Consider the following 23,523-nt stretch of genomic DNA (forward strand, 5'->3'; position numbering starts at 1 on the left):
CGGGGTTTGTGTGTCCTTCTTGGTGTCTGGGTCTCTTTGCTTGGCTATTTGTCAGCTCCTGTTGTCTCCCGCCAGCTGCCCCTCCTCCCCCCTCACAGTTGGGTTCTCTTCTCCACTGTTTACAGTGGTTTGTTAGAAAACTGTGTTTCCTAATGAGAACATCATGAATGTAGACATCATTACCTGTACTTGTTTTTTCATTGTGCCTTAAAAATCATGTAAGTTTCTCACAAATACAACTTTGTTTTAAAGAACATGAACTGTATGGAAACACACAGAATAAAAAGCAGTTCCTTCAAAGTGTTCCTTTCTTCCCTGCCTGGTCTTAATCGGGAGTCCCCAGAAAAACAGACCAGTCGAGTCTGTGTGTGCCTCTGTGGACATCTATATCATCTATGTCCATGTATCTCCGTTTATCTTTAGCTGGATGCACACACATGTAGACACATGTCTGTATGTCACCATGTAGCAGCTATATATACACAGAGATACACACAGATATACACACAGATTTTTGCTGTTGAGGAATTGGTTCACACAATTGTGGAGGCTTGGCGAATCCAAGATCAGCAGGGTGGGCTGGCAGGCTGGAGACCCAGAGAAGAGCTGTGGTTCAAGTCCAAGGCCTTCCCTTGGCACAATTCCTGCCTGCACAGGGGAGGCCTGTCTTTGTTCTCTTCAGGCTTTCAGCTGATTGAAGGAGGCCCACCCACGTCATGGAGAGCAATCTGCTTTACTCAGTGTACTGATTCAAATCTTAGTCTTATAAAACAAAACAAAACAAAACAAAACAAAAAACACCTTCACAGAAACATCTAGAGTAATGTTTGACCAAACATCTGGGTACAACATAAAATTATGACACATAAAATTAACCATCACGTTTACCCTACTTCCTTTCCTTTTGCAGAGGGCATTAATACTTTGGTATAATTCATCTAGATGTTTCCTGTGCATTTTCTTGTGTGTGCATGTGTGTGCGCACGCTAATAACCTTTCTTTCTCCTGCCTCCATCTTTCATCTGTCAATATATAATAAATGATGTTACTAAAATCCTGGTGTTAGATCCTCCTTTCTCTCTGCAAGGAATGGGGTTTTGGTTTGTGTGTATATATATTTAATTTTTTTTTTTTGATGTGCAGACTTGCAGTTCTTAAACAGAAATATCTCAACTCATTTTTTTTGTCGTGTTGTGCCAATGTTTCTATGGTGTGTAGACTTAGAAATTAAGCTCATGTTTTTTTTTTTTAAATTTTTATTTATTTATGATAGAGAGAGAGAGAGAGAGAGAGAGTGAGAGGCAGAGACACAGGCAGAGGGAGAAGCAGGCTCCATGCACCGGGAGCCCGACGTGGGATTCGATTCCTGGTCTCCAGGATCGCGCCCTGGGCCAAAGGCAGGCGCCAAACCGCTGCGCCACCCAGGGATCCCTAAGCTCATGTTTTGAGGGACTTGAATTTCTAGCTGATGTCCAAATAGATAGTTTATTTTTTCTTTTTTAAAGATTTTCTTTATTTGACACAGAGGAGAGAAAAAGAGAGAGGAAATACAATCAGGGGAGCAACTGAGGGAGAGGGAAAAGCAGGCTCCTTACTGACGTAGGGCTCGATTCCAGGACCCCCAGCTCATGACCTGAGCTGAAGGCAGACACTTAACCAACGGAACCACCCAAGTGCTCCTTATTTTTTCTTAAGAATATTATTTTATTCTCATGGACATTTTGCTTGAAATTAAGAAAAAAAACAGCCTATATGTGGCCTCAGCGACCATCTGCAAGTGAGCTTCTGTCAGTTTAGCGAGTGGTTAATATTTATTTGCCTTCGTGACAAGTCTTTTGTTGCGGTTTGTCTTGGGAGACCATGGTCTGAGGGTGCCAAAGATTGTACCTCCTACCGTCCTGTCGGGGGCACCAAGATGCTCCAGCTACCACAGAGTTAACACTAGTTAAACACTAGTTTTACACATGGAAATGTCAGACTTTTGGAGGGAGCCCCTTAAAGGGTAGGGAACAAAGGTAATTTTTCTTTTTCTGAAGGTAATTGTTTTTAATAGTAACGTAAATCAGTCTGTGTTGGGAGATGACAGGTATCACTTCTGCATCCGATATCATTTTATCCTGAGCCCTCAAAATTTAGGTTTCTATTTTTTTTCCCCTGGTAATCATCATTTCTGACCTGAGGTTGTGCCAAGATTTCTTTCCTTCTTTCTTTCTTTCTTCCTTCCTTTCTTTCTCTTTCTTTCTTTCTTTCTTTCTTTCTTTCTTTCTTTCTTTCTTTCTTTCTTTCTTTCAAGATTTCTAAGACTACTGTCAGCAGTGGTGTGCTGCACACTTGGGAAGTCTTACCTTGGTGGCCAGTAGGGGCTGTGGTTCCAGAACATGGGCCCTCTCAGTGGTTGTGGTAGCAAGGAATGGAGGTGAGCATGATCCCAAAACGGCAGAATCAAGAGCCAGGTGCTCAGGAGCTCACAAGAGCATCCCTTTATTGAAATTCTCCTTTATTAAATTTGTCCTTTTAACCCAGAGCCCTTAAGTAAAGATTGGATGTCCAGATTGGCAAAAGTGGGTACCCTTTGGGATATTTTTGAAGGGCCAGTCTTCAATATGTGTTCAAAGCTTTCAGAATATCTCTTTCCTTTGATGCAGAAATACTGCTTCTAAGAATGTCTCCTGAGATCCTAAGGAATGAGATTCATGAAGGCATGATTCTAGGGATTTTCACTGCCAGTTTTACTCAGAATACAGAAAAATGGGAATCAATCTCCGCGTCCAAGAGTGGGGATTCATCAGATAACTATGATTCTGTCGTAGTAGAATATAATGTTCCACATTTGCTGGAAATGTTGACACAAAAGTGTTTCCATTGATGTGAAAAGATGTTGCTGATCTATTCCTCATTGAAACATATAGCAAACAATCCTATTTTGGTATAGAAAAGACGTCCGTGTGTGTGTGTGCACATGTGTGTACGTCTTGTGTTTGTGAGATTGTGTGTGTCTAGATAAGTTTTTTCCTTCTCTGTTATTGGATTTTTTTTCCTGTAATAAAGATGAGCTTCTTGTGTAATGATGTAAAAAGGAAGAAGCTGCATTGTGTTCAGCATGCCTTGCTTATAAGTCAGGAAATTGTCAGATACTTGAGAACTACCTCTATCCAAAGAATTCAAAAAATGAGATTTTGGTGCTTACCAAGTGGAGTCACCAGTTCTCCGGACCACTCGTGCAGCAGTGAGCAGACACGTTGGGTGGGAGAAGGCGGGTGGTGGGGGCAGTGAACCCTTGGGATCGGGGACATTGAAAGCCGTAGCCGCTTAATAAGTAGAGTCGGCCTGGGCTCACTCCTGCTTGCTCTCCTGTCTTTTATTTATTAACAATTTTATTTATTTATTTGACAGAGAGGGCATGAGCGGAGGGACGAGGGAGAAGCAGGTCCCCTGCTGAGCAGGGAGCCTGATGGGGGGCTCTATCAGACCAGGACCATGATCTGAGCCCAAGACAGACACTGCATGACTGAGCCGCCCCAGCGCCCCAGTTGCAAAGTATTTAGTCAGCGCGGCTGCTATAGCACAATGAAAGTGGATGGCTGATCAAATAGAAATTCGTTTCTCACCATTCTGGAGCCTAGAAATCTGGGGTCCTGGTGAGGGCTTGCTTCCTGGCTCGTGGATGACTGCCATTGTCCCCTGGTCAGCCTCTGGAGTCCCCTGTGATGTTTTTTTTTCTGACACTAGTGGTTTTCCTTTACCAATTCTCCACTTCTCTGGCCACCTCCAGGGTCTCTAGTGATTCGATTAATTCTGACCCTCACTATCCAGAGTTAGCAGAGACCCTAGAGGTGTAGGGCCAGTCCCACCAGACCTCCTCTATTTCATTTTTTTTTTATTTTTATTTTTTATTTATTTATGATAGTCACAGAGAGAGAGAAAGAGAGGCAGAGACACAAGCAGAGGGAGAAGCAGGCTCCATGCACCGGGAGCCTGACGTGGGATTCGATCCCGGGTCTCCAGGATTGCGCCCTGGGCCAAAGGCAGGCGCCAAACCGCTGCGCCACCCAGGGATCCCGACCTCCTCTATTTCAGACTCCAGGTCCCAACCCAGGGGTTACCTTCTGACCAACTGGCTACAAATTTGGGGGTTCCCACACCCCCCTTCAAGTTTGATAATTCGCTAGAATAACAGAACTCAGGAAAGCGCTTTACTTACTATCATTGGTTTATTATAGAGGATAAAAGCCAGGAACAGCCAAATGGAAGAGGTGCTCAGGGCAAGGTATGAGAAAGAGGTTTGGCGCTTGTGTTGCCTTTTCCCGGGGGGCACCACCCTCCTAAGCACTTCAATGTGTTCATCAACCCAGAAGCCCCTCAGGCCCCACTGTTTTGGGGTTTTTATGAAGTTTTCAGTAAGTAGGCATGATTTGCTCTAGGTTATTCAGTCATTGGCCATTGGAGATTGAACTCAATCTCCAGGCCCGTTCCCCTCCCTGGAGGTGGGGTTGGGAGTGTGCAGAGAAGCAAGATCTAACCTACTTCCATGGTAGTCGGTCTTTCTAGAGACTGGCCCCCATCCTGAAGGTACCAGCATTGTCCCCCACCCCAGTGAAGCATCTCACTGGCATGTAAGAATTGGTGATTTCTGAGGGTTTTCAGAGCTGAGTGCCAGGAACCTGGGACAAAGACCAGATACACATATTTTTTATTATACCACCACTCCCAACGGGTCTCCCCACTTCCAGGCCTGTGTCTTGGAGTCTATTTCCATCCAGCTGCTAGACTTGATGAAGATACTTGACAAGTGGCTGCTCAAAATGCCACCTGTCTCAGGATTTGTGCTGTGACCTCTGGGGTTCTGATGCCCCCTTGACCTCCTCCTTCTGGCTCACAGGGCTCCGGCCCACGGGCTTCCCAGCTGGATGCTCCCCCCATGGCCCTTGGCCCTTCCTCGCCTCCTTGCCATCTTTGTCCAGTGTCCCCTTCCCAGGTAGCCCACCCGAGCACCCTGTATGACACTGAGCCACGCCGCCCCTGCACTCACAGCCTCCCTTACCCTAGCCCCCTTACCAACCCACGGTCAGGACTCATCTGGCAGGTCTGCGGTTTGCCGTTTTCCTCCTGTTAGAAGGCAAAGCGTACGGGACAGGGACCTTGCTTCCCGAGGTTTCCCAGGCGTCCTTCCTCTCTCGTGGTCAGCATGGAACAGTTGAGAGGACACTTGGCTGGCTGGTTCTAAACTGCCAGCCAGAACCGGGACTCGGGGTTTTCTGTGTTCACCTGGCTGCTGGCCCAGGCTCCCTCCCCTGGGAGACCCTGTGTGCACAGGGGGTGCAGCGGTGATGCTCGGGCTCAGCCCCCTCTGACCGCTTCACTCTTCACTTCTAGACTGGCCTCATTGTCGCCTGCTACCACGGCTTTGTGGACACTGTTGTGGTCTTAGCCGAGTGCCCTCACGTTGACGTCAACTGGCAGGACAAGGAGGGGAACACAGCTCTAATCACAGCCGCGCAGGCAGGTAAGACCCACTTTTCCTTCCCTCATTGGCTGGGGAGCAGCTGCCAAGAGGTGAGGGGTGGCGGAGGGGGGCACGCTGCATGTGAACTCAGCTTGGGAGATAAACCTTAGGACGGCAATGGTCCAGAAATCTGTCCTACTACATTAAGAGGTACAAGGAGAGGCCGATCCATCCTCGGACACATTTTTGTTGTGCCTTTGGGACGATGCAGAGTTTGTTTGCACAGAGCTCACCGTGGGGCACCTCTTGCCCTGCTGAGTCCAAAGTCTTGGAATGTGAAGTTGCACCAGAAACCCAGCCTTGTCATCCCTTCACCTAGAGCATCTCGCCCCAGGCAGTGTTGGAGATGGGGAACGGAGAGATGCTGGTGAACTCACTACTCTCGCTCACTAGTGATAGTGTATCAGGCATATTTACACTTGACCTATAGGTGTAAGGAAAAGCCAGGTGCTGCTTGCTGAGGGTGTATCCGTGTAACACGGCGGGACCATTAGGGAGAGAGCCTGGCAGGTGTACATCCCAATACATGTGCTTCAGCCCAGGACGGTCATTGCAAGAAGTGGCACTTCTGCTCCCCCTGCTGAGTGCATCGCGGCTGTCCTCTTCTAGGATTGTTTTCAGACATTTTTGGAGACAAACACAAAGCTGCGCTTGTGCCTTCAGGACCACACTCTGTTTGTACTCGTGGTATTTAGTGGGTTTGTTACTTGACCACTTTGAAAATTCTTGGCTGCCAAGATGAATTTGTTGGATCATTCAGGCTCTGAGCTGTGAAGAAGCTGCTTCTGGCTGAGTTGGGAAGAAAAGGCGTTTGCTTGTTAGTGGAATGCAGGACACCTCACAATGTCATTGGGAGCTGTTGGGTATCAGACTCAAGGCTGCAAAGCTGGAGAAAATGCCCCAAACCATCTGCTGCCACCACCAAAGAGAGACCTTCTTGTCCCGTTTTGCATCACGGGCTCCTAGGTCAAAGCCGGCACAGGTGACTGATCCAGGGAACCCAGGGAACCCAGGGAGCCCAGCCTAGCCAGCATCTTCCCGTGATGAAATGGGAAGTAGTCCATACACACTGCTTTTCGGTCAATATGGGTAAATGGAGAACTCCCTCAATTTTGCCAGTGTGTTGGCCTCAGCAGCTTTTAGAGTGCAGAACTTTGCCAACAGAGGCACTCCAGGCTTCGAAAGCTGAGGTCCATAGTGTCCTGAAGTGCAAGGGTGTAAGAGTATATCGCATGGCATTCAGCGATCATGGGCTCCCCATTCATCGCCTCCCACCGGCCTGGGAACTGGGGATGCCCAAGCGATGGGCGGTTCTACCTTGAACTAATTCTCCAGCTCAGTAGGCATCTGATGGAGCTCTGATGGAGGGTGTGCTGGGGACCACAACTAGCTGTGCGGTTTAGGACAGGGCTCATGGAAGAGGGGGTTGTGGCAGAGGTGGACTTGACCTGAGTGCCGAAGAAGTCAGAGGGAGGCTGTTGCAGCCGAGGCACCCAGGTGCCAAGAGGGAGCCCAGCATGCCTCTGGTGATGTGGCAGTAAGATTGCATTCGGCTAGGAGAGGTGAGAGGTGGCCCCACAGGGAGCAGGGACCAGCTCATTAAGGGTCTAGATGCAATGCGAGGGAATGCATTCAGTGCCACGAGGCTGGCTGTGTGATGACGGAGCCTGGATAGGCTCCAAAGGCCCAGAGGCAGAGAAGGAGCAAGAACCAGCTGGCAGAAAGTGGTGTGATGTGGATGGTGGAGGAGAGGCGGCATCCGGGAGGGCTTCTAGCATCTGGACAGGAGGTGATGAATTGCAAAGGGGTTTATGTAAAGTAATAGATGGAGAAGCATTGGCTCTGTTCGGTGCTCGGGCTGTTTGAGATGTGAGACATCTACATAAGAGGCCTCAGCAGCAAGCGGAGGGCATGGAGGTCCAAACTCCAGGGCCCGTCAGGGTACAGACCAGAGGGTTCAGGGGTAGCTGGCCGGGGGGCATGGCACAGACTACACCTGAGCGCTAGGAGAATGTGCAGTAAGACGAGATTTCCTTTCTTACTGATTTGCAAGAGTCTTCATGTGTTAAGGGTAATGGCTGTGGTGTAACACCCAGGGGGTACCTTCTGAATTCTTACCTATCTGAAAATAATAGAAATAACGACTTGTCCTTTGCCTTTTTTTCCATTGAGTGTTGCAGGGGAATAGTCTGATTCCAGCCTGCTTTTGTATCTTTGTTGATACCCTGATCTTGCTGAGACTTGTAAATATTTCCCCGTTTGTCCTTGACATTGAAAACAGCCCCCTGCCCCAGCTATATGTAGATCTCAGCTCCTTCTCTCTGCATTTGTTTTGACTTATATTAGGTATATTTTCAGGAAATTGCTGTTAATCTCTTTGAAACACTATCTGCCCTATTTTGTTCTTTTTTGCTGAGATTTGCTCTTAGGCATAGAATAACTTGGTCCTCATGCCACGACTTTCTGTCTCACCCCCCCCCCCATTGTGTTACTCTAAGATGTGGGCAAATCCTGTATATTATTTCATTATTTTGTTTCTGTTCCATTTGTTGGATTATATTTACTTTATTCTTTTTGAGCATCCCTCAAGTCTCAGTCTGTTTCAGCTTCTATAACAAAAATCCCACATCCAGGGGAATTAAACAACAGAAGCTTGTTTCTTACTGTTCTGGAAGCTGGGAGCCCAAGATTGGGGTGATAGGGGATTTGGGTCCTGGTGAAAGCTCTCCTCTTGGCATGCACGGGGCGCCTCTTCTGTGTCCTCATGTGGTAGAGAGAGAGAGAGAGAGAGAGAGAGAGAGAGAGATCTGTCTCTGGTATCTCCTCTTCTAAGGACACCTGTTCTCTTGCAGCAGGACTCCATCCTTGTGGCCATAGTTAATCTTAATCTCTTCCACAAAGGCCCCATTTCCAAACTCAGTCGCTTTGGGGGTTGGGAGCCCAACAGAGGAATCTGGTGATACAACCATTCATTCCATCACACTCATCCTTTACGCAGGGGCTATGCTTTTCCTGGATTGATGTATTATAAGTCACAGATGACACGGGTCCTCTCAGGGGCAGAGAGAGGCCCAGCAAAGGGAGAAGCTCATGTCCCTTCCAGGCTCAGGACCTGGGGCCTGCAGTGCAGAGGGAGAAATTTGGAGCTAAGGGCAGCCCAGCGAGGGACACCTGGGAGGCTCAGAGGTTGAGCATCTGCCTTTGGCTCAGGGTGTGATCCTGGGGTCCTGGGATCGAGTCCTGCATCAGGCTCCTGTGGGGAGCCTGCTTCTCCCTCTGCCTGTGTCCCTGCCTCTCTCTCTGTATCTCTCATGAATAAGAAAAATCTAAGGGCAGCCCAGTGGCTTCTCCCATCCCTGCTTCATCCCTGTCATCTCACGTCCGAGTTGTGTGGGAGGGGAGCAGCACAGCCTGTGTCCGTAGAGGGTGGCCCCCACATTGGCCTGGTGGCTCTGCTGCCTCCTGTGCTGGGGTGCAGGAAATGGCATTGGCAGTTCAGTATGGTCCACAGCCCACCTTTCCTTCTGCTCCTGCCCTGCGCATTGGGGCCGCGGCTGAACTTCCCCAAGGTCTTGATGTCTGGCCTGACCTCCCCTACAACTTGCACCCGCGTTCACTGCCAGCAGGCCTCTTGTGGTTTCTGGCAGTGCCACTGCCTTCTCTCTGCTCTGTGGTCACCTGTGGGAAGCAGAGAAGGGGACAAGACACCTGTGTTCATGCCCCCACAACTGTGACCTCAAGGGAGGCGATGGTCCCTGGGGGAGCCTCTCCTCCCGCAGGAGTGAGATTATAGCTTGGTTAGATCGTGGGGACTGCCAAAGCTGGCATGTATTTAATTTTCTGGGCCCCACACGTAAGGGTGTAGCGGGGAGGTGTTGGGGCTGTGACCAGACTGGGTTGCATAGGACGATGGCTGCTCTGGGTGCTTTCTCTACTTGACACCGCTGATGGTCTACTAAGTTGATGATACGATAAAATACACAGTGTTCGGGAGAAAACCACATAAGCAGCTCAGGTTAAACACAGAAAGCCAGTGAAGTTCAGGGTGAAAATCTCCTAGCTTCTCACTAGTTCTGTGAGGTAACCGTTGTTAATTTGATGGGTACATGGGTTCTCTTCCATCTTCATAAAGAACTATATTTCCCTTTCTTGCTTTTCTTTCTTTCTTTTTTTTTTTTTTTTAAGATTTTATTTGCTTATTCATGAGAGACCCAGAGAGAGGCAGAGGGAGAAGCAGGCTCCCTGATGTGGGGCTCAATTCCAGGACCCTGGGATCACCCTGAGCCAAAGGCAGATGCTCAACTGCTGAGCCACCCAGACGTCCCTCCTTTCTCATTAAGTTTTCTCTCCTATTGGTGTCTAGATCATTACCTTGTTTACTGGTTTGCTCAAGCTATGTATGCTGCCGGCTGGGTCCCGGGCCCACCCTCTTCTCTGCCTGGCACCCACTCCCTGCACCTGGGCTCTGATCCCTGGGACACCCACCCTAGGCCTGCTTTAGAACTGAATTGTCTGGGGATATGGGTGAGGAGGGGTGAGGTGGTGTTTTTTTCTTTTTGTTGTTGTTTTTTCTTCACCTTAAAAAAATCTGGTTAAAGAGCATTTCCTTGTTTGTCTTAATTGCCTCACTGGGAGGAAGAGATTTTTCCCTAATTTGTTTCTAAAGGTTGTGACAGGCCCTCCCGGGCTGCCCCCCTCCCTGTGAGCACCATACTTTAGAGCGCAGCCTGCTTCTCAGCCTGGAGCCTCCCCCCATGGGGGGGTGGGGTGGCTAATCTGTGTTTTGATGCAGATTTGGTTAGAACAGGGATTGCCCAGCTCTACCCCCTGAGTTTTAGATTGAAACTGATTGGGGAGGGGCCTGAGAATGTGCCTCTCAAGGGGTTCCTGCAGAGTTGCTGGTCTGGGGATCCCAGGCTGAGAACTGGGTGTTGGGGGCTCCCATACCAAGGGGTGGCCGGGGTGGCCCTTGGTGGGCATTCAAGGCTGGGGAGGCCACACAGCCCGGACAGACATCAGAGGGACACAGAGCCATCATTAAAGCAGGAATAAAGGCAAGCAGTCGAGGTGTTCCTGAAACAGTAGGGAGAGGCATGAACTCTAAAATAAAGTCACCTCCTCTTCCCCTTCCCCACCCATACTCTCTAAATGAATAAATGAATGAATGAAATCTTAAGAAAAAAAGAGAGAAGCATTTATTCCTGGCTTTAAGGAGGCCCTCCCCAAATCCGGTTCATGAGCCAAGCCATGCACGGGCAGTCTGAGGCACACCCCCCCCCAACCGCCCCCCCCACCTTCCTACCCCCCCTCCCCCCAGAGCCTCAGTGCCACTCTGTCCTCTGCAGCGAGCAGCATGCATAATGCCAGGCTGGCCCTCCCTGCATTTCCTTCAGGATTATAAAAATAAGCTCAAGGAATAACAAGTTTCAAGGATGCACCAGAGGTTACTTGTACGCAACCAACTTATCACCAGTTTAAAAAGACACCTGCTATTCTTTCACTTAGCCACACTCCTGCCCTTCTGCTAAAGAGGAACAAGTGGAGAAGTAAACACACAACTCCACCCCTGAGACTTACTCATTTCCTTGGTTACCTTTCTATATATTTGGCTTTTGTTGGGGGAGGTAGGATAGAAGTTGGAACTGCTGGCTAAACGAGACCTAGGGATTATTTGAGGGATTTCTTTTCATACGTTCTCTCCATTGTAAAGGCCTAATACAGATTCGGTTGAATTTTTATCACACATTAAGTATCTGAAGAGGTTAGACTTTTTAGAGAACACGCGACAGGCAGATCAAAGCATTTGTACCCTAATTCATACTCACAAATGCTGAGTGAATGCCGTAGAAAAGAAAGCCAGGACTTTCAGTGCAGGTGTGATATCAAATAATATAAACCTATGGTTGCTTGAAAGTTTCCCTTAACCCCACGGATCCTGCTGGGGCTGATGTTGACTAGACCAAGTCATTTGGGGTCATTCTGTCACCCTTGCCAGTGACTTGTTTTGGCACAGGGTGTGTGACATAACCCTGGCAGTGAATTATAAATGAAACTCTGTTGGAGGCTTCTGGAAATGTCTGCCTGCCCTAGAGAACAGGACACACAGACAGATTCACTCCTCCCTCCCGAGGCCTCCATGTGCTATAGTCTTGGCATTGCGAGGAAAAGGTGGCCGGCACTTCTGAGAAGCTGGCCCCCCATCCTAGTGTCATGGGGCGATTCAATGAAGCAACCCCCTAACTGTGGCCTTCAGACATGTCATGTTGCAAAAGAAGACAACTTCTTCTCCGAAGCCCTGTTTCACTGGGTATCCAGTCAACTGCACCCAGAACATAACAGATCCTGGCCTCCAATGAGAATCAGGGAAACAACTGCAAACTGTAATCCAAGGACTGGCAAACACTAAGAACTGATCTTTTCCAGGGTTGGCAAGAATACCCTTGGGAACTTGGTGGAAAGCATAAATACGTGTGTTTTTTTTCCCTAAAGGCCCCTTGGCAGCAGCTATGTAAACATGCATGTCCTGACGAAGCAATTGAGTTCTAAGAATCTATCTGCACATGGCTTCCTCTTCCTTCTCTGCCCAAGGCTGGCCTCGACCCAGCACCGGCCTGTTCTCAGCCCTCAGGTGTCTGGTGTGGCTCAGTTGGGGCCGGGGCAGAAGGAGACACGGGGGTGCTCTCCCCTGCGCCCCTGCCCACCTCCCGCCCCACAGGCTGCCAGCTGAGGGTGGCAGGTGTGCTGAGGGGCAGCCCCCTGCCTGGGATCCCACCCCTAACTCTGCCGGCCTCCTCCAGGGACAGAGCCCCTACAATTCGTCCCTTCAGCCCTCTGAGAACACCTGCTGCTCAAAACACCCTGCTCAGAAATGCACCCCCTGCCACTCACTGCGGTGCTGCCTGCACCGGCTAGTTCGGAAACCCCTGGAAAGCAGGAGCTGTGTGCCTTGGCTCCCCGTGGTAGCCCTTGGACATGAAGTAATTGCTGAACAAATATTTGCTTTAAAAGAGGATTCTGTACCGAGTGGATGAGTCACAGCTTACTGAACCGCCTCACAGTTACAGGACACAGAGGATGCGGCCAGCGACACACAATCACACTCCAGAATGTGCTGTAGGAAGAACAAGGTAAATCTCATGTCCACGGGTCTATGTGAAAAGATCTCCTAGATCTACTAAGTGAAAAAAATTCAAGTGAAAAGCTCTACAGAATTATTCATGCGCATGTACATAAAAAGCACAGGCACACACGTGTGTGCTTGAAGGGAGAGAGGTCTGGAAGTGTGGGTGGCTGCACAGCAGGAGATTTGAGAGACAGAGGACGTGGGAGAGTGGACTGCGACTTTAAAAAAAAGGAATACTTCTGTGGTTGGTTTTTGTTTTTTGTGTTTTGTTTTACTGTAAGCACATATTACTAGACATCTTTTGGAATTAAGAAACCATCATATAAATAAAACTGGTTTTGGAATCGGATTAAAATGGGACACAACCATCTCTAGCTTAAAAACCCAAACAGCGTCTTTCCTGAAACAGTAGGGAGAGGCATGAACTCTAAAATAAAGTCACCTCTTCTTCCCCTTCCCCACCCATACTCTCTAAACGAATGAATGAATGAATGAAATCTTAAAGAAAAAAAGAGAGAAGCTCTTTCTCGCTGCAGTTCCAACTTCTATCCTACCTCCCCCAACAAAAGCCAAATATATAGAAAGATAACCAAGGAAATGAGTAAGTCTCAGGGGTGGAGTTGTGTGTTTACTTCTCCACTTGTTCCTCTTTAGCAGAAGGGCAGGAGTGTGGCTAAGTGAAAGAATAGCAGGTGTCTTTTTAAACTGGTGATAAGTTGGTTGCGTACAAGTAACCTCTGGTGCATCCTTGAAACTTGTTATTCCTTGAGCTTATTTTTATAATCCTGAAGGAAATGCAGGGAGGGCCAGCCTGGCATTATGCATGCTGCTCGCTGCAGAGGACAGAGTGGCACTGAGGCTCTGGGGGGAGGGGAGGGTTGGGTGGGGGGTGGTGTGCCTCAGACTGCCCGTGCATGGCTTGGCTCATGAACCGGATTTGGGGAGGGCCTCCTTAAAGCCAGGAATAAATGCTTCTCTCTTTTTTTCTTTAAGATTTCATTCATTCATTTATTCATTTAGAGAGTATGGGTGAGGAAGGGGAAGAAGAAGAGAGAGAGTATCTCAAGTAGACTCCTGTGCTGAGTGAGGATCTGGACATGGGGGTCTAGCCCACCACCCTGAGATTGTGACCTGAGCTGAAACCAGGAGTTGGACACTTAACCAACTGAGCCACCCAGTTGCCCCCTAAATGCCTCTTTATTTTTATTTATTTTGTTATTACCTCACGTGATCATGATTTTAGCCTGACTTCATTCTGATTTTTATTTTTATTTTTCAAAGTGTTTTCCTTTTTCTTGATTTCTAGTGTTTCAATTAAGAAATTCGAGCTTGGCAAGTGTCTGGGCTTTCCTAGAGTTGCCTTACCTATTCCTGTAATCTCCAGTTTTCTGAGCCCTTCTCACTGGCTGCTGCAGTGTCCCTCCCCCAACAGCTTACCCTGCTGTTCATTCAGACACCTGCCTCTCCCGAAGACCAAGGGGAAGCTTGTCTGTAGGGCCCTCCCACCCTCCCCTATGTCTATCTTCCCCCTCCCAGTCACACCTCCACCCTTGGGGAGCACCTATGGACTCCAGCGCTGTAGTCTGATGTGACATTTCCAAAGTCAACGGTTCCCTCTACTGGCCTAGTTTGGAAAAGTACATTTCAAGTACCTGGAATTGAACCAGTCAAATCTTTAGGCCACTCAAATTCTGTAACATTTTCTCAGTTTTAGAAGAACATGGGTGTTTTGTCTGTTTCCTTCCCTTGAATAAAAGAGTAAATGAGATTCTTAACCTAAGACTGGTATCCAATAAAATGTCGAGTGAATTAACAATTAATACTTATGATGTCCATATAATTTTTAGGTAATGTGGGTTATAGCTTGATAATTGACAACCTTCTTGATAAGTGTATTTTTTCCAAGTCAGAAGTAGTGATTCCTGAATCTTATTATTTACCAAATATGTATTGAGTTTGCAGTCAGTTGGAAGTTTTGGATGTATGAGTAAGGTCCTGAGGGTTGTAGTTGTGGTAATCTACAGCCACATGGGAATGTGGACATGGGATATTATGGTTCAGGTGCCTAATCCAGGCCTGGGGGGACCAAGGAAGAGCCTCCGTTGGAATAGATGACTCATCAAGTAGCAGGGTAACAAAAGAAAAACAAGTTTATAGACATGTATACCTCATGTATACATGGGAAACACCCAGGGAAAAGTGAGTAACTCAAAGAGGTGACTTAGAACTCCAGCTTATATGGGATCTCCTGTCCTGGAGAAATGACGGGACAGAGGAAAGTAGTTTTTGGCTTCCAGAGATGCCACTCGGTGGGAAGGTTGACTAATAGTAGGTAAAGACTGGAAGGTTTGTTATGTAGATTTCTCTAGTGCCACCTGAGAGGATCTGCAGGTGCCTTGGTGATTAACTTTTGTCCGTCCTGGTATAGAGGGAAGGAGAGACTCCTTTGGAAATTTCTACCCTGCTTCTAGGCAAATGGAAGAGGGCAGGGAGCTTTTCTTGTGTCCACCCTCAGTTCAAAATAATCTATGTCAAAGTAGCATAATTTGGGGTGGCATCTTCTACCTTTCAGGGAGTAGGGCTAGATTAAAAGGAGCTAGTTTATTAAAAGAGTTGGGACTTGATCTAAGAAGTAGAAACCATTATGTGCTTTAAGTAGTAGTGTTGGTCAGAAGAGTTTCTTCTTGGAGTTACCATGTTGGTAGTGTGGAGAGTTGTTGGGAGGGCAGAAATGGGACTAGGGAGGATGGTTAGGAAAGGGGCTGTAGCCCAGTGGGGATGTGGTGGACCAGATCAGGATGTAGATATGGGGATGGAGCAACAAGGATAGACTTGCAAGGCATTTAAAAGATGGAGATTGGGCAGCCTGGGTGGCTCAGCAGTTTAGCGCCTGCCTTCAGCCCAGGGTGTGATCCTGGAGACCCAGGATCGAGTCCCACATTGGGCTCCCTGCATGAAGCCTGCTTCTCCCTCTGCCTGTATCTCTGCCTCTCTCTCTCTGTATCTCATGAATAAATAAAATCTTAAAAAAAACATGGAGATGAAAAATAAAAAAATAAAAGATGGAGGTTGGCAGAGTTGCATGATAGTTTGGATGGGGCAAACGTGAGGGAGGGCTGAAGACAAAGCCTAGATCTCTGGCTTGGGGACCTATTTTATTAGTGATGTTTATCACTGAATACAGAACGTTGGAGAAAGGAGCAGGTTTAGAAGAAATACGTTTTGGGTTTGATTTGTTTGTGGGACACTCAAGATGAAATATCCATTCAAAAGATATTAAAATAGGAAAGTCAGGAAGAGAGACAGAGATAAGAGTTCTAGGGTGATAACTGCATCTGGGAGAATGGATAGGTCACCAAGGAAGAGTGTATGGATAAGAGGAGGGCTTCGTCATGCACCTGCAGCACAGCAGCATTTCAGGAAGGAGAGAACAGAGAAGTTCATTAAGGAAATTGAGACAGAGTGGCCAGAGAGATAGGAGGAAGATCAGAAGGGTGAACAGTCTGGATATCCTTGAAAAGAGTGTTTCAAAAAGGATGGAATAGACAAGGGGTAAACACTGGAGAGGTCAAATTAGAGGAAAATTGACTCATTGGGTTTCCCTACAATATGGTCACTGGGGACTGATGGAAGTCACTTTCAGGAGGATTGGGGGAGTGTAAGTAGCAAGAGCAAGAGTGGATGACTCTGGAAGTTGAACTGAGAAGTTGGATGACTAAGGGTCAGGGCTAGAGTTGGGAGACAGGTCCATAGGATCATTATCAGTCATTACGATGGACTGGATGTTTATGTTCCTTCCAAACTTGTGTTAAATCCTGACCCCCACGATGATGGTATTAGGAGATGGGCTTTTGGGAGGGGATGAAGTCATGATGGTGGAGGCTTTAGGAATAGAATTAGTGCTCTTAGAAAAGAGACTCCAGAAAGTTCCCTCCCTGCTTCTGCCATGTAGGGACCCAACCAGAAGACAGCAGTCTATGATAATCAGGAAGCAGATCTGACCAGACCCTGGGTCTGCTGGCATCTTGATGGACTCCCCAGCCTCCAGAACTATGAGAAATAAATATGTTATTTAAGCTCCCAGTCTATGGTAGTTTGTTAGAGTAGCCTAATTATACATAATTTTTTTTTAAGATGGGATACCCTTGTGCATGCATATCCAGTTAGATACTGTTGTATAACAAGCAGCCCCAAACCCCAGTTTAAGATACGTTTATTGTTCACACATCATTGAATGGCTGGGGATCGGATAATCTAGACTGCCTTTGCTCACAAATTTGTGAATGAGCTGGACCCTGTTCTGGGGGTTGCTTGTGGACTTCAGCTGGGCCAGCTCTGCTCCACACATTTCTTATCCTCTTCCTGGGACCATCAGGCAAGCCTGGGCATGTTTTTCTCATGAAGATGGCTAGACTCCCTTCATGAGAAGCATGATGGGAGTCTAGCCAAGTAAGTGCATTCCAAGCTTCTGCTTGCATCATGCCTTTAAATGTCCCATTGGCCAACGTGATGGAAGGGCAAGGTGAAAAACTTGGGCCATTGCTGCAATCTGATGAGAGTGGATTTGCAAGGAGGGAGAAGTTGAAGAGAAGAGGTCATCGGTAGTACAGATACTCCATGGAAGTGGGTGAAGAGTGTTTTTAAAGCACTGCAAGGGGAGGAGAGATTGCTATTTATAAGTAGAAGAGTCACCCTTCCTTTATCCTAAGGAGGGAAGGAAAGACTGCTTAAGGATGTGGGGAAATTTGTGGGGAAACGAGGGAATGTTAAGGGGGTTCCCTTTTTTGTAGTTTCTCTTAGGTAGAAGGTGTGTCATCTTCTGACAATGGTGTTGGCTGGGGGAGGTAGGTGACTTAAGAGTGGAAAAGTTTGTGCTTGCTTAGGCAGCCATATGCTAAATCAGAACAATACAGAGATTAGCATGGCCTCATTGCAAGGATGCCACACGAATTCATGAAGTCCCATATTAAAAAAAAAAAAAAAAGCAGTGAGCAAATTAAAAATTTTTCATCTGGGGTTTGGGAGAGAGTCAGAGTGTAGGTGGGCTATGGGTGGAGGATCCAGGCAAGCTTGCCTGTCTATGGGCACTGCAGGCATCATGGATTCTCACCCTCAGATGGTCACTCAGCGAACAAGACATTGGCCAACCATATAGTAGAGCTGAAAAGTTGTTGGTGGGGTGATACCAGAAGTCATCTTGGGCTTTTTAGTTTCTGTTGTTGGGTCATCAAGTCCTGTCCATTCACTTCTTTAGGAGCGCACAATGTCAGCCACGCCTTCCACTGCCTGCCTGCCCTCACGGGGTTCACTGTGTGCCCACCACCAGGGGAAGTCCTGGGTATAGTGGGGACAGGATCACAGCCAGCTGCCCACCCAGAATCATCGTCCTTACATTGTATTTTTGTCAAGCGGCCCTATGCTAGGTTTTCCTTTATTTTTTTATTTTTTATTATTTTTTTATTATTTTTAAAAAGGTTTTATTCATTTATTTGAGAGAGAGTGTGTGAGTGAGAGAGCACAAGCAAGGTGAGCAGCAGGAGAGGGAGAAGCAGGATACAGGGCTCAATCCCAGGACCCCAGGATCATGACCTGAGCCAGAGACAGACGTTTAATCAACTGAGCCATAGATCAGGTGCCCCATAGATCCCCGTTTTAAAAAATAAACATTTTTGATTTTAGAATAGTTAGACTCACAGAAGAGCTGCAAAGAAGAGCTGCAAAGAAGGTACAGAGAGTCTCATCTACTTGTACCCAGTATCTCCTGTTGTTGGGATCCTACATTAGTGGGATACATTTGACACAATGAATGAACCAGTATTGATGCTTTATTATCATAAACTCGTCCATTCTTTACTCAGATTTTCTCAGTGTTTCTCTAATCCCTTCTTCTGTTCCAGGATCCTATTTGGGGGCCCACATTACATCCAGCTGTAATAGCAGGCTCCTCTTGGCTGTGATGGTTTCTCCCACTTTCCTTGTTTTTATGGTCTCGACAGTGTGAGGAGTACTGGTCAGGGAGTTAGTGGAATGTGTCTCAGTTTGGGTGTGCCTCATGTGTGCTCATGATTAGACTAGAGTTGTAAGTCGGGGGAGGTGGGGAAGACCAAGGAAGAAACACCATTCTTATCACATCTTATCAAGGGCACCATTAAAAGAAAAAATGCAGTGACACTTATTTTTTTAAAGATTTTTTTTATTTGTTCATGAGAGACAGAGAGAGGCAGAGACATAGGCAGAGGGAGAAGAAGGCTCCGTGGGGGGAGCCTGATGTGGGACTTGATCCCAGGACCCTGGGATTGTACCCTGAGCTGAAGGCAGACACTCACCTGCTGAGCCACCCAGGCTTCCCCCCGCCAAAATGCAGTGACACTTATAAAGATAGTAAAGTAGACTTCATTCAGGACCACTGTAATAGGAGCTGGGACCACCACAATGAGATTTTGGGTTGGGGGAGAGCTGTTGGCTCAACTCTGAATATGGCACAGGCTAGTGGGAGTTTATAGCCAAGGAGCAGGGTGGGGGTCAGCGGGTGGGAAATTACTCAGGGGTAACGGAAGTTGTGGCAAAACTGAGCTAATGGGGTTTGTGCTGAAGGCATGTCAAGGTGACCCGTCATCTCCCTGGGGGGGTGTAGAGAATGAGGACCACGATCAGATATGGAGGGTGGCATGCTGGTCAAACTGAGCAGAGTTCTTGCTGAAACTTGATTTTCCAAGGAAGTGCCCAGATGGGCCTAGGAGAAGGTTCAGGAGCCTGACTAAAGTTTGGTCAAGCAAAGAGACTTTGGCAGTACAGCTGTCGACATGACTTAACGCCACTGGTGCTCACCTTGGTCACTTGGCTGAGGTCGTGTTTGTCAGGTTTCTCCACTGTCCCCTCCCTGCCCGCTATAGTCTCCTCTTTGGAAAGAAGCCACAATGCATAGCCCACGAGTTAAGGAGTGGGTTGTTATCTTCCTCCTCCCTGAGAGTGTAGTATCTGCAGGAATTATTTGGAATTTTTTCTGCAAGGCACTTGTTACACACACTGTCTTATGTAAATCTCACAGGGGTGAGGTTGATATTATTTCCCATTTTCCAGAAGTGGAAACTCAGTGAAGTTGATGCACCTTCCCAGGGCTACCCAGATTTTAAGTGGCAGTCTGGGACTTGAACTTAGGTGTTCTCACAGTCAGCTCTTCTAAGTCCTAAGTTCTCTGTCTACATTGGCATTTAATCATGCCACTGAAGCTAATTTATCGAGAACTCACTTAACCCCTGGGTCACTTGTGCTCTTCCCTTAGGCAGGCTCATGGGGGGGGGGTGCATTTAGGGGTGTCTGTGGTGAGCCCACCATTTGAAAGGGCTTTGTTGGAAGACTTCATTCATCAAATCCTATGCCAGAACGTTGGACTGGGCTAAAACGAAGTTTCAGTATGGTGCATGTTCTGTAGGGAAGACTGTGTGTTAGCCTGTCTTCTCTGTCTCTCTGCCTATCTATGAAATATGTCTCTGTCTTACTAAAGAAAAGGAAAGCTCCTCTTGTTTAATGGTCATGGTTTTAAAGAAATGTTAAAAGAAAAACTGCAGCAAATTAAAAATGTTGAGTTTGAGCGAAAGTTGATTCAAATTGGGTAGCATCCCATCTAGCAGATACAAAGGTGCTCCAAGGAGTTGTACAAAGTAAGAGATTTTTGTAGTCAGATGAGGAAGGAAGGGGAGGAGGGAGGAAGAATAAGGGAGCTATTTAGGGCAGAAAAGTGGGTTGGTTATTGCCAGGTCACTTTCCTTTGGGGAAGGGCAGGGGTCTATCGGGCAGATGATCAGGATCACTAGTGTTGATCAGGCAATTCCTGATTGATTGGTTTAAGATTCTGTCTCTGGGAGAGGCAAAACTAATTAAGCCTTGGTTTGGTGACTGAGGCCTTAGCATAAGCGACTCCATTTTGGACCTGTTGTCCTGTTTTTCACAGAAGAGAGAGGTTAATGCCTGTGTATACTTAGAGGCATCTTGTCCACCCATGATTTCAGTGGACGGGCCCCTCTGTGGGATAAGAGGTATTATTCTGCTGTCCTAAGAAAGCCAGTGGGGAGGCAGGATGGATCTCACGGATCACTGAAAGCTTGTGCCTGTAGTCAGAACAAGTTGGCTGCATGTTGGTTCTTCTGAGCCCAACATAATGAGCAGAGCTGTTCTGTATAATGGGTGGTTTGCTTTGTGATTTTTCCATTTTTCCTCTCCCTGCCTGTTCAAAGTGTTTAGGATATAATGGTGCAAAGGATATCCTGCTGGAATTTACGACAGACATGCTTTCACATTTTAAAAGAAACGACTCTAAACAAATTGCAGTTTGTTTCACTCTAAATCTGGGTGATGGGCACTGAGGGGGGCACTTGGCGGGATGAGCACTGGGTGTTATGCTATATGTTGGCAAATTGAACTCCAATAAAAATAAATAAATAAATCTGACAGGTGCTGCAAAGCGTTTAGCTGGGTGAGGAACCTGAGATCAAAGGACCCTCCTCCCCCCACAGTTAAGAGCAGTTAAGCTGCTCTGGGCACCTGACCGCCAGCATCATCCCCGCCCCAACACCTTCGATGGCATGAATAGAGGGCCTAGTGAGCAAAGGAGTCAAAAAGCACCAGCTGTGGGTTGGAATCCGTGAGTCACAGAGCTAGCAGGTCACACCCATTTGTTTGTAGCTTGTTTCCGGCAAGGTCATGCTAGGCAGTGTTTCTGTCTCAGAAAGCTTCATGGCTCAGTTTTTAATTTTTGCCATGACTTCAGGAGATGGGCTGAGGTCCACGGTCAGCAGACAACAATGGGTTCCAGAGGAGTCCGCACTCCAGTTTTTGTGGAAAGCAGGCAGCCTTGAGGCCTCACCTCCTCTGCCACGATGTCCCAGAGCTCGTGCGCTAACTGTCCTGGGGTCAGCCAGGGAAGGGGCCTCATGGGTCTGGCATCTCAATAGCGCCGAGGCCTCCCTTGGGGGGAGGAAGTGATACTCAGTTAATGACAGAGAGCCCTGGAGTGTCCATGAGACCCCCGCCTGCAGCCTGACACGAGGGGTTCCCCAGGACCATGTGTGCACTGGGAAGGAGGGGGATTTCAGAGGGCTGGATCCCCAGCCCCTCCACCAGCGCACAGGAGAGGGGCTCCTGCAGGCTTCTCGCACTCTCCACAGATGGTTAGTCAACGTTGGCAGGGCCCAGGGTGGGGATGGCAGCTCAGAGAAGGACATGGGGATGCAGGGGCCCCAGGGGAAGAGAGCCATCTCCCACCTGGGTGCATTTGATCCTGAAACAGTGAAGTCTGAGCCTCTAGGACCAGGTGAGTTTTCCAAACAGGAGATATCTAGCAATGGCAGGACACATTTTTGGTTGTCATACTTGGGGAGAAGGAGAGATCTGGTCACTACTGGCGTCTAGTGGGTAGAGCCCCAGGGATGCAGCTGCCAGGACAGCATCAGTGCACAGAACGTTCCTGTAACAAGAATGACCTGGCCCCAAAGGTCGGTAGTGCCAAGGTTGGGGCCCTGCTCTAGGTGATTGATGAGGAAGGGAGTGCATTTCACACTAGGACTTCAGCATAGCCAGTGGGCATCGGGCAGCATGTTCATTTGGCCCGAGAACCTCTTTACGTGGCCCTGATGGTTCTCTTTGAAGAACTCCCTCAGTCCATTTTGATTTTCTGTGGGTGAGCCTAGAGAATCCTGGGAATAATGCTTTTTACATGATGTTCCCCTTATTCACCCTTATCTAACAATTTGTGGGCTTTTTAAGAACCCCTCTGGGCATGAACAGAAAATCAGGTCCTTTTGTTTTTGTTTTTTTTTAAGATTTTATTTATTTATTCATGAGAGACAGAGAGAGAAGCAGAGACACAGGCAGAGGGAGAAGCAGGCTCCCTGCGGGGACCCCAATGTGGGACTCAATCCCAGGACCCCGGGATCACGCCCTGAGCTGAAGGCAGATGCTCAACCACTGAGCCACCCAAGTGTCCCCATTCAGGTCTTTTTGGAAGTGCAAGGTGAAAAGAGGGAGAATCTGTATTATCAAATGAATGTTCTTACCTGCTTGGGTTATGGCTGAGGGTTTGGGTAGCAACGTTGCCCATATTCCCTGCCTCTGCACATGTGTTTGTGTGAGAGAGAGAGATAGAGACAGACAGATGGACCCCTCTGAGTGGTAACAGCAGGTGACAGCATGAATTGGCGTATCCTCTTGTTGTGTAGATGACCTTCTCCCAGGGAGCCTCGAGAAATGGCTCCAAGGTTCATTTTTAGTTGTGCATCTGTTTGCATTGGCATCTCCCGGGGCGCCGACCGCGTCCAGGACCTCCCCACTGGTCACCGGTGTCCTGGAGGCTTGCTCAGCTGTTTCCCCATGCCACCTCCACACCGTGCTGGCTCCCCACGGTCCCTCTCACCACTTTGACAGACACCTGAGCTCCCAAGCGGGTGGGCCGAAGAGAACCAGAATGAACTAGGGTGGCGCCCTGTGTCTTGCTGGCTCCAGGAGAATTAGTCCTTGTGTCTGAGGGGCAGGCGCCTCCCCCCCGCTGCCCACCCCGCAACGGGCTGGTCCTGGAGGTCGACCACGTGATCTTCCTCTGGGAAGGCTTCCTGGCATGTCCGCTGTGGGTGGAATGTGGTCAATAAACGTGTGTAATTCTCTTTGTAGGGCACGTCACCATCACCAACTACTTGTTGAACTATTTTCCTGGTCTTGACCTTGAAAGGAGGAACGTGTTTGGGTTCACGGCCCTGATGAAAGCTGCCATGCAGGGCCGGACGGAGTGCATCCGAGCCCTGATGCTAGCAGGTATGTCTCTGCCTGTCCTGTGAGGTCCCGAGGGTCTCGGCAAATGCTAATTTTGCTCCTTTGAAGAACATGTATTGAGGTGAATCAGTTCTAT

At 48.0% G+C, this 23,523-nt stretch overlaps 1 protein-coding gene and 1 pseudogene across 2 annotated transcripts in view; both read left to right on the forward strand.

Annotated features, from left to right (window-relative positions):
* ANKRD33B (ankyrin repeat domain 33B) overlaps positions 1-23,523 on the forward strand; it is an 81,805-nt gene that overhangs the window by 43,245 nt on the left and 15,037 nt on the right. For both annotated transcript variants that reach the window (XM_072752709.1, XM_072752710.1), the window contains 2 exons: positions 5,374-5,503; positions 23,289-23,429. In XM_072752709.1, the coding sequence (XP_072608810.1) occupies positions 5,374-5,503; positions 23,289-23,429 (271 nt within the window). The remainder of the gene's footprint in view (positions 1-5,373; positions 5,504-23,288; positions 23,430-23,523) is intronic.
* LOC112934282 (U6 spliceosomal RNA) lies at positions 17,500-17,597 on the forward strand (annotated as a pseudogene).

This window comes from Vulpes vulpes, chromosome 3, assembly GCF_048418805.1.
Source record: "Vulpes vulpes isolate BD-2025 chromosome 3, VulVul3, whole genome shotgun sequence".
Taxonomy (NCBI): domain Eukaryota; kingdom Metazoa; phylum Chordata; class Mammalia; order Carnivora; family Canidae; genus Vulpes; species Vulpes vulpes.